The 13954-nt window shown below is 32.7% G+C and overlaps 1 protein-coding gene across 2 annotated transcripts in view; it reads right to left on the reverse strand.

Moving 5' to 3' along the window:
• Positions 1-427: 427 nt before the first annotated feature.
• Positions 428-13954, reverse strand: part of LOC105229022 (uncharacterized) — an 80013-nt gene continuing 66486 nt past the window's right edge. Inside the window, exons 4-5 of one of the 2 annotated variants that reach the window (XM_049457352.1) lie at positions 2585-2693; positions 428-1111 (exon numbers count right to left, since the gene is read on the reverse strand). In XM_049457352.1, the coding sequence (XP_049313309.1) occupies positions 858-1111; positions 2585-2693 (363 nt within the window). In that variant the 3' untranslated portion in view covers positions 428-857. The remainder of the gene's footprint in view (positions 1112-2584; positions 2694-13954) is intronic. The other variant, XM_049457353.1, reaches the window with a different exon arrangement.

The raw sequence follows: 13954 nt of genomic DNA on the forward strand, positions 1-13954 counted from the left end.
AAATTGTGAAAAATTAAAAATCCACTTTTAATACTTTTTTTTACATACGAAGCGATAGACACTAAATAGATTTTTTTTTTAATTTAAAAACCAAATTTTAAATTTTTAAAAAGTTCAAAAATCAAATTTTAAAATTTTCAAAAATTAAAAAACCAAGTTTGCGTAATGAATTATGGATTTTATAAAAATTTTTAAGTATTAGAAATAAATAAAATTCAAATTCAAATAAAACACTACAAATTACGAGTTTTAGTTTCGTAAATTAAAAAAGGAAAAAGAAATTAAAATATTAAAAAAATATATAAAAGTCAAATTACTGAAAATTTAATTAATTGCTACATAATAAGCGCGATATATCTAAAAGAAATTTTTAAAAAATTTAAGATAATTAAAATGAATTTTTAAAAAAAATCAAAAAACAACTATTAAAATTTCAAAATAACAAAATTTCTAAAAATTCAAAAATCAAATTTTTAACATTTTAAATATTTTTTTTTTAAACATGCTCAAAATAAAATTATCGCCTTTGTTTGTTTTTCACCCTGCCATTAAGCGCAAATACTTAAGCCGCTTGTGCTTGCCACACGTGCCCCTAATCACCACAATCACCAAGAGTGCCGTTGCTTAAGAAATTATGTAAATTTTGCAATATAGTGCTTATGCGTGCGCATTTGCGGTGCCCCACACACCACCCACACGCACACACAAAAAAAGTACGCTATTTCCTTAAGTTATTATGCTTAGCTCCACTGCAGACATTTGACAACTTTGCAATTGTCGTTTGTTATTTTATTGTTGTTCTTGTTTATTTATAACATTATTGGTTTGTGCTTCAGTCAATTAACGCCCTGTGTTCATTAAATTGCCTGCACTTCGCACACGAAATACGTTTCAAAACTACACGGCGAATCATTCCACTTCAGACCCTTGCCATCACGATTCCATAACTCCATGCAATTCTCCTCTTCACCATTCTCATAACGGAAATTATTCGGTTCGCCAGCATTCCAATTCGTAAATGTAATGGGCCGACCATTGGCCATCCAAAAGTAGTTGCCCTCATCGGCCAAGTCAGTGCCAGATGTCCAGAAGTGTTCGTGACCCAAACCTGCTGAGACGCGGCAATCAGCAGAATCAGTGCCCAAAGTGACGTGTGCGTATGTGTGTGTGTGTTGACATATGGTAAAGAAAAGAGTGCATTAATATTGTATTTATGTAAATATATAACATTCTATATAAATAATGCGAGTATATTGTGGCAAGCGGTAAATCATGTACGAACGTGAAGTTAGTCTAACTGCTGGTGGCGCAAGCGGACCCTAAGGCACCTCAAGGCACCTTAAGGCTTAAAGCTGCGAGTCAAATGCCGCAAATCAGGGGGAGACACACACGAAATGTGAGTGACCACAGCCGCCAGCCGCAGCGCCAACGGCCAGCTGTGGTCAACCTAGCGCCCCGCATAATTTAGGTTAGCACGAGCGCTATGTGCTTAGCATATGTGCTGGTAATGCTAGCGAAACTGACGTCAGCAACGAGCGTGACACACAATGGGTAAGCAGTAAGTAGTTGCTTTCACTACAAATATGTATGTATGTATATGCGGATATTTTTGTTGTTGTATATGCGAATTGTTTTCGTTGTTCTGCGAAGGCATTATTTATTATATGTATTTGCTTGTGTGTTCACACATAAGTCATGCAAATACTCGCAAATCCATAAAACACCGGCACAAGCATTGTGTTGCTCGTTGACTTACCCAGGCATGCCTCATGTAAACTGTGGCACGTTGCAAGTAGCAAAAGTAGAAATAGCGAAAAAGCGTGCAGAAATGCAAGAAAAATGAAATAATAATATTAAAATACAATATATTAGTTTTCAGTTTTCCGGGTATTATGTGAGGCTAAAGAGGTGCATTGACCATTGCCACCAACAAGGCGCGCAGGCGGCACAATAAAGCATAGCATAGCATGGCATGGCATGGCATCGAGTGCCATTCACTTGGTACCTTTCTGGCATTTAAACTTATGTAACATAATGCGGCCATCGCACGACATAGCCGCAGGCAACAAAAAAATTCAAGAAATAATAGGAAAATGCGCTAAATTCGCTTGGCAACATGAAAGTCTAAGTGAGTAATCTCATGCGCTTAGGAGCGCAAATAGTGCACTTACAACAAAAAAAAAAATCCCAACAAATTAGCGCAGTGAAGGTAAGCGCTGCAACTTTGCCACAATTTATTAACCGTCGTCTATTTAATTGTGAGTCTGGTATTTCTTTTGCATTGCCAACATATTTAATTGAAGATCATTTTTGCAGTTTTTAGCACAACTTACTTAAAATGCCTTACAGTCGCATAAATGTAACTATTTATGCACAATTTTGTATTTCAATTGCTTAATGCGCCGCTTATTGCTCTACTTTTGTATGGCATAAGTAATTAGCTATGTAATTGAGTATTTAATCACGTGTGTTTGCTAAGCCGATTTGTTAATCTCGCATTTAAGTATATTGGCCAGCTGCGCGTGAGACATTTTTTTACCGCTTTGCCACAATTACCGGCCATTTTGGCTTGCCAGATACTCACCAAAGTCGCGTATGTGTTTTTCCAGTCTGTCATTCTCTTCTTGTGATGCAATACTTGCTAAGTGCATGCCGTGATAGCGGCAATATTGTGAAGCTTTGAACCAATTCGCCTGCAAAAAATAATGGAAGATTTAGAAATGTCACGATGTTAATAAACATTAATGATAAGTTAGTTAAAATAATACAAATATTAGAAAATTTGAAAATAATATAATTACACTTTGCCAGTACAAAAAGTATCAGCTTTAGCGCTAAGGACATCAGCATCATAATAATAATAATAATTTGGAAAATATATTTAGTCTTTTTAGACACTTGATATGTTGTTCTCAATTTAACAACTTCAAGTTCAACTTCTAACGTATTATATAATAATTTGAATTGAATTGCAGTTTGCACTTCAACCTATGGTCTTTTGTGCCCTTCTCTCTATTATATGCTCTCATAAAGCACCAGTACTCGGATTAATTCCAGAAACTTGCTGAGCGCTATTGAAGCGCTATGATTTTTACTCATAAATATGGATCTTCTTTTAGTTCCAAGGGCCTTAAAAGGGAGTCTACAGAGTACTGTGCAATCTAGCATCAGGTGCTAATTAGTTTCCGGTTCCATAACGCAAAACTAACAGTTTACACAAGAGGAAATGTATATGGTGAACAGTAATAAGTTTTGAGCTTGCAGTGTCCATACAATTAATGGCATCTTGGCAGCTATACATACATATGTCTCTTCCACTTGGATGCTTGGTTATAGAAGTTGTTCTGAGAAGTGCTGAGATGCGCAACGTAAATGAAAGAGGAAGCTAAGCCATACTTTAATCAGAGATTTAAATGTCAATTATATATATAATACTACACTGAGCGTTCGAATCCATGAGATATAGCCTTTTCTACAATAGTATCTAAATCTTTATATTTGGCCAGGTAAAACACGAAAGTCTGCTACAGCAACTGTAAATAACGAAGAATAGCGAATAATCGACAAATATTGGAATAATGATCAGTAAATTTATACACGAGATTATTTAATATACGCTGAGAGCTTATATCAAAGATATAATTTAAGTATTGTACGGTAAAAGTACTTGCTAATTTCTAAATAGGTTACTTTTTATTTATAGAACATTTTGAAAATTTCAAAATCCAATCCTGAAATCTTAGTTGTGCCACAATGTCGGAAGAAAATGTCAAATCATAATCACTTTGCGACAAAAGATAAGACTAAAAATTAGACCCAAAGCCTCAATAATAATTTTCACATAAAAAGTAAAAAGTTCCAGATAACATTCTCAAAAATGGCTTTTGTAAAATAAAATATTCATTTATTTACTTCATCTTATGAGGACCTAAGAAAAGAAAGAATAAGCCAAATATTCAAAAAAATAGGCAATAATATTTAAGTACTCATAATTTAAATTCCCCAGTTGAATGCTATTTCCAAAAAATGTAATTTACTATTATAAGTTGGTACTACTGTCCTTAATTACTATGCCTAATATGAGTGTGATCTGTCAACCAGCAGATTAAATAAATATTAAATATTTTGCTTTTTATTTTAAATTTCTGGGTACTTTTTTGCAACACATTTAAGTGGAATTTTATTTGAAACAAGTCTGGAAGTATTAGAATAAAATTTGGTGCATAATATGTTTACTACTATACATTTTTTTTTGCAACTGGATTGCAAACTCGCGAATCGCCCATAGTTATTTGTTGACCCAATTTATCATAAAAAATATAACAAATAAGTCTGGAACTTCTCCGAGCTTATGCATCCTACGTAAACACAATGATTTTCGTTCATCTGTTTGACCTTATAGAAAAGGTTAAGGAAGACGTTGATCACTACAATGTTCCTTTGCGTCCGTATGAACTTTTTTGTTTATTTATTTCACTACATTTCTTTAATTTTACCTTGATTCTCCATAAAACAGGAGCGAAATGTAAGTGAAGTTATTTGGGTTTCTCGAGATTTTTCCACTTCTGTATTCGTTCAGTTTCAGTTCTGCGCTTTTGTCAAAAAATGTTCAGCTGAAAACCATTAAGAAATCATATTTCTCCAAACCAGTTTATTTAATTTATACCAGTTCGATTATACCAGCATTCGGTTTATCACACTCTCTTTTTGACATTTTATTTAACACCAGTTTTTCTTTCGATTCGTCACACTCACTTTTCGGTCTTTTATTTTATACCAGATGTGTGTTCGATTCGCCAATATCTACTTTTGGACTATTTACTGTAACTTTTCCCAATTATAGAAATGTTTAAGCCCGTGCAATTTAATTATGTCAATTTATTTAATTTATACCAGTTAAGTATTCGATTCAGCAAGCTCTATTTTAAACTTGTTATTTTATACAAGTTTTCGGTTCGGCCTTTAATTTTATACCAGTTGTGTGTTCGATTCGCCAATATCTACTTTTGGCCTATTTACTGTAATGTTTTAGTAATTTTATCGCCACCATTTAATTATACCAGTTTATTTAATTTATACCATTTTGTTATATTTAGTATTCTATTCAGCAAGCAAAATTTTTGTCTCTTTATTTTATACCAGTTTAGGATTCGTCCTCTTATTTTATACCAGTTTTGTGTTCGATTCACCAATATCTACCTTTGGCCTGTTTAATGTAACTTGGTGAAATTTTTAGTAAATTTATTTAATTTTGTAACGAATTTTCAAAAATTTTTGAAATTACATTATTTTTGAAGTTTTTGTTGAACTTCTAGCAGCTGAAAGTGCAAATTTTTAAAAAATAAATTCAAATAATAGCATTTTAGCATTGAAATTTTTAATTTAAATTAAGGCTAATTACTTTTACGGTTATTTATTTATAATTATTCAATTTCAGTACTCATTTATATGACTTTCTATGCAGTAGTTTGAATTTTTAATTAGTCTGAATTCGGTATGCGTGGGTCATAGCTGCAGTGAGTTACTATTTATTTGGGCCAATGCATTACCTAATGAATCACCGAACACTGATTTGGCGAAATTAATGCACTCGGAACTCATTTCTCCTAATTAAAACCAATCGAGCATATAAACATATATGCATACACAGTATAAATATTTGAGTACATATGTTGACGTATGCATGTACCCAATAAACTACAAGAATAATATGTACGTAATCACATAAATTCGTATAAATATGTATGCAGTCAAGTGTGTGTGTAAATGACTTCATTCAATTTAGTTAGCATTTAACCACAATTGCATGAATACTATTAGGCATCTTTGACAGCAACTGTTGCTGTCAATTGCTTTTGCCACACAGAAACTTAATATAATTTGGTTTCATGCGTCGGCCTGCCATTTATGCAACACATCTACTCAATCGCCATTTAAGTGAAGGCGGCTTCATGCCAACACTCTGTTCATATGCTATTCATATAATTAAGTAATAACCGAACTGAATATTTATTCCATTACACCAATGGCCAAAACGCCTTGCGAATTGCAAATGTTCTTTTCTTCTGAAATAATTTCGAAGCTGCTGAAATGTAGCGATTATGTATGTATGGGTAGCCGTCCATTTATTATCGACCCATTTCATAACAGTAGGTATGAAAAGTGTAAGCCACAACAACAGAAAATATGCTAATAGATTGATTGATTCGAACAGGCTTTAAGCAATATCCTAGAATTGGCATTAACAAATTTTATTCTATAAAATATTTCTTGATATAGTTTGTTCATGTTCAAAATAGTATACTAACCACTTTCACTCCCCAACAAAGGTTATGTTCAAAACTAAGCTCTCAATGTGTTTATCAAGATAGCATGGTATGCATCTAAATCGATAACAAAGTGGATAATAGGTGTGGCTATGTCTACTTTTACTTCGAATCCTGTTCATCAGCAACTAGTCCATTAATTTAGATAAAATATGGGGCATAATATTATATAAGAATTTAATTATCACGATCACTACTGTACCTACTTCCCATATAAATTCCATTTGGATAATTTAAATTACATTTATATAAACCTATACTAATGAAAATTTTAAAATAACATATAGAACCTTGCACAAATAATGCCTTCAAAAATGTGGCACTATTCGTCTAAGAATTGTTTAAATCCAATTATAACTTTTCAAGCCCCTAGATAGCGAATATGATGACCTCAGTGCCTATAGCTGACCTTTTAACAAAAATATCAATCATTGTTTAAGATATCTTAATGAAATTAAGTGGGTATCTTTTCCTCATAATAATGTGAGCTGACGCTAAAGCAGATACAATCCGCTCAGGACTTTATCCGGACCCCATAGATATGTTATTAATATCATAGTACTTGAGCTTCCAAGTAACTTACTACGAGTACAGTAAAGTTAAATCATTATGTAATATATCATAGCAAAATTTAGTCATTAGATCGGGTTTTTAAATAGGAAATACAAATTTTTTTAAAGGAAAACCAATGAAATTGCTCTCAACCGCAATTTCGCGGCTAAAATATCGTGATGATAAATATTCGCCAAAAATTTTCCATTATTCAAACTAAATTAACTGCTTTGAGCACACTCAACTGCGGAAAAATTTATAAGAAAGGATTCATAAATGCTTTTAATTATTAATAATTTGTCTTCTTGAGAGTAGCTTAATTTAATAAAGCAAAGTATGAGGCATAAATGTATTCAAAATTAAAGTAAAAATCAAAATACAGCTTGACGAAGAGTTCTAAGCAAGCGTCTTGTATATAAGATTGCAGACAGCTTTTTACATATATTAACACACACATACACAGAAAAATGTCTGGCTGTGTTTCCTGCCTTTTTCCATATTAACTAAAGCGAAAGTTAATAGCCTTAAACTAATTAATTAGGCCGCATTTCCAGCATCTGCTCGGTGTCATTTATCACTTGAGCGAGGTCTATACCATACATCCAACAGCACACATACTCGTACATATACTTGCAGCATACTATATATACGAGCATGCGTAGGTTATATTTACCTATGGGTATGTGAGTGAAGGTGTTTGACGGCAAGTAAGTTTAACTTGTTGCACAATCTAATTAGCACCAACTTAATGTTGATGGCACAGTCATACATATGTATGTATGTGCTTATAGTGCATTATATGTGTGAATATGGAAATGACTGTATACATATACATATATAGTATGTGTGACGCATATAATATTAACACAGGTGAATCAGTCGTGTTAATATGCTTGCTTGAATGAAGAGCGTCAATTAATTTTATGCCTTCCTTACGTTCCGTTTCGTTGCGTTCCTTGCATGCCACAGTTTGACGCTTTGATGTTTTACAACTTTTTTTTGTTGTTGCTTACAACATTTCCTTACTCATGCCTTGGCAGCAGACGAGTATACAAGTATAAGCGACACTCAGACTCTTTTGTTTACGGGTTTCTTTATTAAGTAGTGAAAGTGTTGCAAATAGGTCGTCTGCTAATTAGATGAACTGTCGATAAAATTTTTTATTGTTATTACTGGTACCCTGGGGCAGGGGTAGCAGGGGTTCAAACAAATATGTAAATGTGGATATACATATGTATGAGTATATATGTTATACCTAAACGGCGCCTATGACTTTATCACATGTTTAATGAGTTGCTCCTCCTGTTTGCTAACTGTATTAAATTGTTTTTTCCTCAGGCCTAGATCTTGTGAATATAAAGTTGGAGATGGTTTATGAGGAAATTGTCACCTAAACTGCAAAATAAATGTAAAATTTACAGGCGAACAAGAAACGTTATAATAAAAACCACTTATACTGAGTTTTTTTTTAATAAAATGGTTATATATTGGTTATAAAATGGGTATATTTTGGTGATCATACACTCGTATTGAAGCAACATTATTTTAGTTTTTTTTTTTATAAAATGGTATGTATTGTTATCGTACACTCATACCGAAACAAAATTTGAATTTTGGTTATAAAATGGAAATATAGTGGTTATTATATCTAACAGCGATTTTCGATTTTTTTTTTGATTTACATTGTTTTATATTTTAGGTGCCGACATGTATATTATAAAATTTACAGAAAATAAAAAGCCAATTAAGTTTTTTGAAATTTCAAAAATTGTGTTACCACTTAATTGTGATTAAAAATTATTTGTAAACATTTCATAGCTAAGAAATTTGGAGCAGTATGTGGTTAAGGTGTTTCAAAGTTATCGAAAGTTTCAGTTTTATCATATGTTTTAATATTGTTGCCATCCTCATAATATATTTGAAGAGATACTAATAGGATATTTAAAAAAGTAAGAAAAAAAACGTGTCAATATTTGGTTCCACCGAACATACTCTCGCATTTCATGTAATATGAAATTCTCAGAAATATATGTTTCCTTATCGCAGATGGATGTTTCGAAACAAGTCGTCTATTACTACAAAACAAAGAATTATTTATGTAAATTTACTTATTTTTATATATATTAAAAAATGCCTGTTTAAAAATCAAAAAAAAAAAAAAAAATACAAAAAGTAATTTTCAGGCTTGTAAGTTAATATAGGTTGCCTTTTATATCTTGGAATATCTTGTAATCTGGCAGCCCATAATTTTAGCGTCAAGTTTGACATTTTTGATGTTATACATACTCAGAATATTTTGACATACGAGCGCTATTTGTATTGTTAACAGTTACTTAAAATATTCATCTCTGTCAAAAAATGGGATTAAATCGCGAATATTTTTGGGTCATTATTTTTTACAGCTTTTGACATGGATTAACTCAGCAAAAGTGCATTGATCAATTTAATTAAATTTTTGATAATGAAGTGCCTTCAAGGACCATACTATATCGCTTGTATGGGGAATTTAATCGAGGTCGCAAATCACTCCAGGACGAACAAAGTCGTTCATAATCAGTTGTTGCGCCGGAAACTATAGGCATTTGTGGACCAGCATGTGAAATAATTTCTTCACAATTTTTGTGTCCATGGGTCGAGATGTTATGTTATTCAAATACTATCGATGTTTCGAAACATGTGATGAATCGTGGATTTACTCGTGCTAGCCCGAAAGTAAACAAGAGTCGACTGTATGGGTGTTACAGCTGAGCCAAAGAGTAAGTGCAACTACAAATTCTGAGTGGTGCACAATCATTTTATGCTATATTTAAAAAAAAATGTTGAAAAGTTTTGGAGGGGCCAAAAAAAAGTACCCCAACTGTTGGCATGATTCCGGCCGAATGAGTAGCTGAAACAAAAAAATTTGAAATGTTTATTCAACTTAAGATATTTCCTATACAATAACCTACGATCTTTGAAAAATATCAAAAATTAACAAAATGCCTAATTATGAAAAAAAAAATAGTTTTTTAGGTAAAAAATAATCGTTTTTTTAATTTTATATTATTAATGCACTAAGACTTTATAAGGTTGCAAATTCGATGTTAAAATAAAATAAAAATTAAACAAGAATTTTGAATAGTTGTTATGCCCTTGCATTTTTCACTGTACTCAATCATAATCAAAGATTTGTTTACGCCGTTAAAAAAGTGAAAAAATTTTGCATATATTTATTGTTATATCACGCCCTGACACGCGGATCGTTAATTTATTGGTTTTAGTAGCGAAGAAATAGCTCCATAAAAGCAAACTGATCTGCAAGCACTTAAATGCAGCCAATATAAATATGTATGATTTAGTGTTTAATTGATTTCAACAGTCGCAACTGCTTATTATCTACTCATTTTACGATCACTTATGGGCGCTTGACTTAATGTCAGTTGGCGGTTGACTTAACTGTCACAATATTAAATGTTGTTTGCAAAAGCGTCAATACTTCGTCGTTTCTAATAAAATATATGCATTTTTCATGCAAAATAGATGGAGCAAAGAATTGCCACACAAATTTTCGATTCAATTCGCAACGCCTTAATGCGATATTGACTTGAGCAACACGCGCCGCTTAATTTCAGTCACTTGGCTAACTAATTACTTATTTAAGCAAACTCTAAGTAGCGACTAAATTGCAATTTGTCACTGTACAAAAGATGCATTAGACGCATATTAAATCGAATTCAAGTTCAAATGCAAAAAAATAACAACGAAACACTAAATATATTAATATATAGATTATAAACTGGTCACAATCACTTCTTTTCGTATATAAATAATTATGCTAAAATTAGGTGAACTCAACTGACAGTGAGTGACAAAATTAATGTGTGCGTTTTACAAAGCAATTAATCAATATTAAAGTTGACTTATGCATAGATATATGAGCATAAGTAGCTACCCAGATACGCATATAAGCAAGCAAAATAAAAAATTATGCGAAAGACAAAATATAGATACATAGTTTATGTGTGACTTGTAGTTGGTTGCTTAGCGTGCTCTTCAAAGTTTAAAAACTCCCACTGAAGCAGCGCCAGAGGCGACATTTTAACACATTGTCGTGTGACTTCGTTCGACTTTTTATCACGATTTAGCACAGTTTTGATACCACTTTGAACGAATCTGCTGAATTTGCTCATTTCAGATATGTCCATTAGGAAAACTCATTTTGGGGTTGATATTTCATATTGTACAAGTCCTATATATCTAATGTATGAAATTTCAGCTAGTGTCCGAGAAATTGGAAGACGTTTTCTTCATTATATTTTCATATAAAGCTACGTGAGTGACCATTGAAGTAGTCCCAGTTTAGAGCATGCTATCTAGGGAGCTAACGACTATTTTTAGTTGTCAGACTATAGAAAACTATATTTAACCCGTTTAATAGATTGTTTCTTCTAATCATGTCTCATGTTGGTTCTATTTTGCTTAGATGTCGTGCAGGTAGATAAAAAGTTTCATCTGTTTTGAGTTAAATACTCATATTTGGAGCGAATATATAGTATGTAAGTAAAAATGTGAAACTCTACTCAAGTTGAAAAAAGCATAAACTCCGTAAAAATTTTTTAATATCTCAATAACCTTTAATCACTGCCTAATATCGTCAAATCCGACAGTCTTTAATCCAAAAAAATACTTGAATAGGAAACTCTCCAGCATTTCCTATAAGAAAAAAACTCCAACCAATATATTTGGTATTCTATACTTGCATAAATTACGTTGAGAAGGTTGCCAAATATCACCAATGTTTCATTAATATAACTGCTATCAAGATATTTCAAAATTAAACTGTAAATATAGAAACATCAAAAACTTTAATATTAAAAGATATTATTATTTGTAGCCTGTGACACTGTCGTTGACTAGTCATAAAAAACCAGTTGTAAGGAATGTTGAAATACGATATTCGCTATTAATTCGTTTTTAATAGTCATGAATATTTTAAATAATAAACTTATAAGAATATCTAAGCTATGCTCATGGGTATTCTGCATAATAAGCGCTGGCTTTGAAATTTTGAATACAAAAAGATAACCATGAGCATTTGAAATAATACAAAAACATTGTTAAGATAACTCAATAAGAGATAAAGATCATCTCTTTACAATTAAGTTAGATTTGTAGAGTTTTAGAATCACGTGTCTATAATTTTTGTACTGGAATAACCCCTATTCCTTTCTTCATTACTTAGAGAGAGGTATGGTTAGTGTCCATATAGACTTTAGGTCTGAAAATAGGAAAAAGTCAGTGTGCAGATCATCTCAAGAATAATCGCATTGTTTCTATTAATATCATTAATTCCTCAATCAATGATTTTTCTCACTGAGGCAAAAGCTGAGAGTTTCTGCATAAACAGATACTCATGATTTATACGTTATGTCTATCATGGTATGTTGTGATATCTTTAGAATGGCAGCTACCTGTATCAATTAGATCATATGGCATACTGTTTTAAACCAACCAACCAACCAATAAGCATAGATCCAAGACTCTTCGCTAGTAATAATTAGTTTGATGACGTCAACGGGATGCTGTTTTTCGAATCGAAAAAATTTAGTGATTTTGGAAGCAATCGTGATTTAAAATTTCTTAGGCCCAAATATAATAGCTTTTACTGATCCTTCCGATACTCCAACGATGCCAGTAATAAGTATCCCAGACTGTTAATCGTCGATTCGAAGGCGTCAGTCCCTTAATTTGACGTGTTGATCATCAGTTGATGTCGATGGCCATCCTGGATGTAGTTCGTCGTCAACGCGTTCTCAGTCTTCTTTGAATAATTTATATTAATAAACAAGTAAGGAAGGGCTAAGTTCGGGTGTCACCGAACATTTTATACTCTCGCATGATAAAGTGATAATCGAGATTTTCATTATCCGTCATTTACATATTTTTCTATTTTGGTTCCTAATGTATATATTCTACTATACAGAGAAGGCATCAGATAGAATTCAAAATAGCGTTATATTGGAACAAGGCCGTGGTTTGTGAACCGATTTCCTCCATATTTCGTACATGTCATCAGGGTATTAAAAAAGTATTATTGTACCGAATTTCATTGAAACGGGTGGAGTAGTTCCTGAGATACGGTTTTTGGTCCATAGTGGGCGACGCCACGCCCATTTTCAATTTTTTAAAAGAAGCCCTGAGTGCAGCTTCCTTTTGCCATTTCTTCGGTAAAATTTAGTGTTTTCTAAGGTTTTTTGTTAGTCGGTTAACGCACTTTTAGTGATTTTCAACATAACCTTTGTATGGGAGGTGGGCGTGGTTATTATCCGATTTCTTCCATTTTGAACTGTATATGGAAATGCCTGAAAGAAACAACCGTATAGAGTTTGGTTTACATAGCTATAGTAGTTTCCGAGATATATACAAAAAAACTTAGTAGGGGGCGGGGCCACGCCCACTTTCCAAAAAAAATTTACGTCCAAATAGCCCCTCCCTAATGCGATCCTTCGTGCCAAATTTCACTTTAATACCTTTATTTATGGCTTAGTTATGACACTTTATAGGTTTTCGGTTTCCGCCATTTCGTGGGCGTGGCAGTGGCCGATTTTGCCCATCTTCGAACTTGACCTTCCTATGGAGCCAAGAAATACGTGTACCAAGTTTCATCACGATATCTCAATTTTTACTCAAGTTACAGCTTGCACGGGAATACAGACGGACGGACAGACAGACATCCGGATTTCAACTCTACTCGTCACCCTGATCACTTTGGTATATATAACACTATATCCTGACTCTTTAGTTTTAGGACTTACAAACAACCGTTATGTGAACAAAACTATAATACTCTCTTTAGCAACTTTGTTGCGAGAGTATAAAAAACTTTGCTCGCGACAAACAATTATCAACGAAGTCCTTTTCCAACACTCTGAACGTTTCGGCACCAGCAGTTTGATTCCGCAACTTCAAAAGACAGGCACTAATGATTATTTTGATGTGACATTCGGCACTGATGGCATTAATAGTCAAACCAATGTAGAAAATAAAATATTTTCACGAGTAGGTTTTCACTCAAAATTTAAATTAAAAAGTCTTTC

Source organism: Bactrocera dorsalis, chromosome 5, assembly GCF_023373825.1.
Source record: "Bactrocera dorsalis isolate Fly_Bdor chromosome 5, ASM2337382v1, whole genome shotgun sequence".
NCBI classification, from domain to species: Eukaryota; Metazoa; Arthropoda; class Insecta; order Diptera; family Tephritidae; genus Bactrocera; species Bactrocera dorsalis.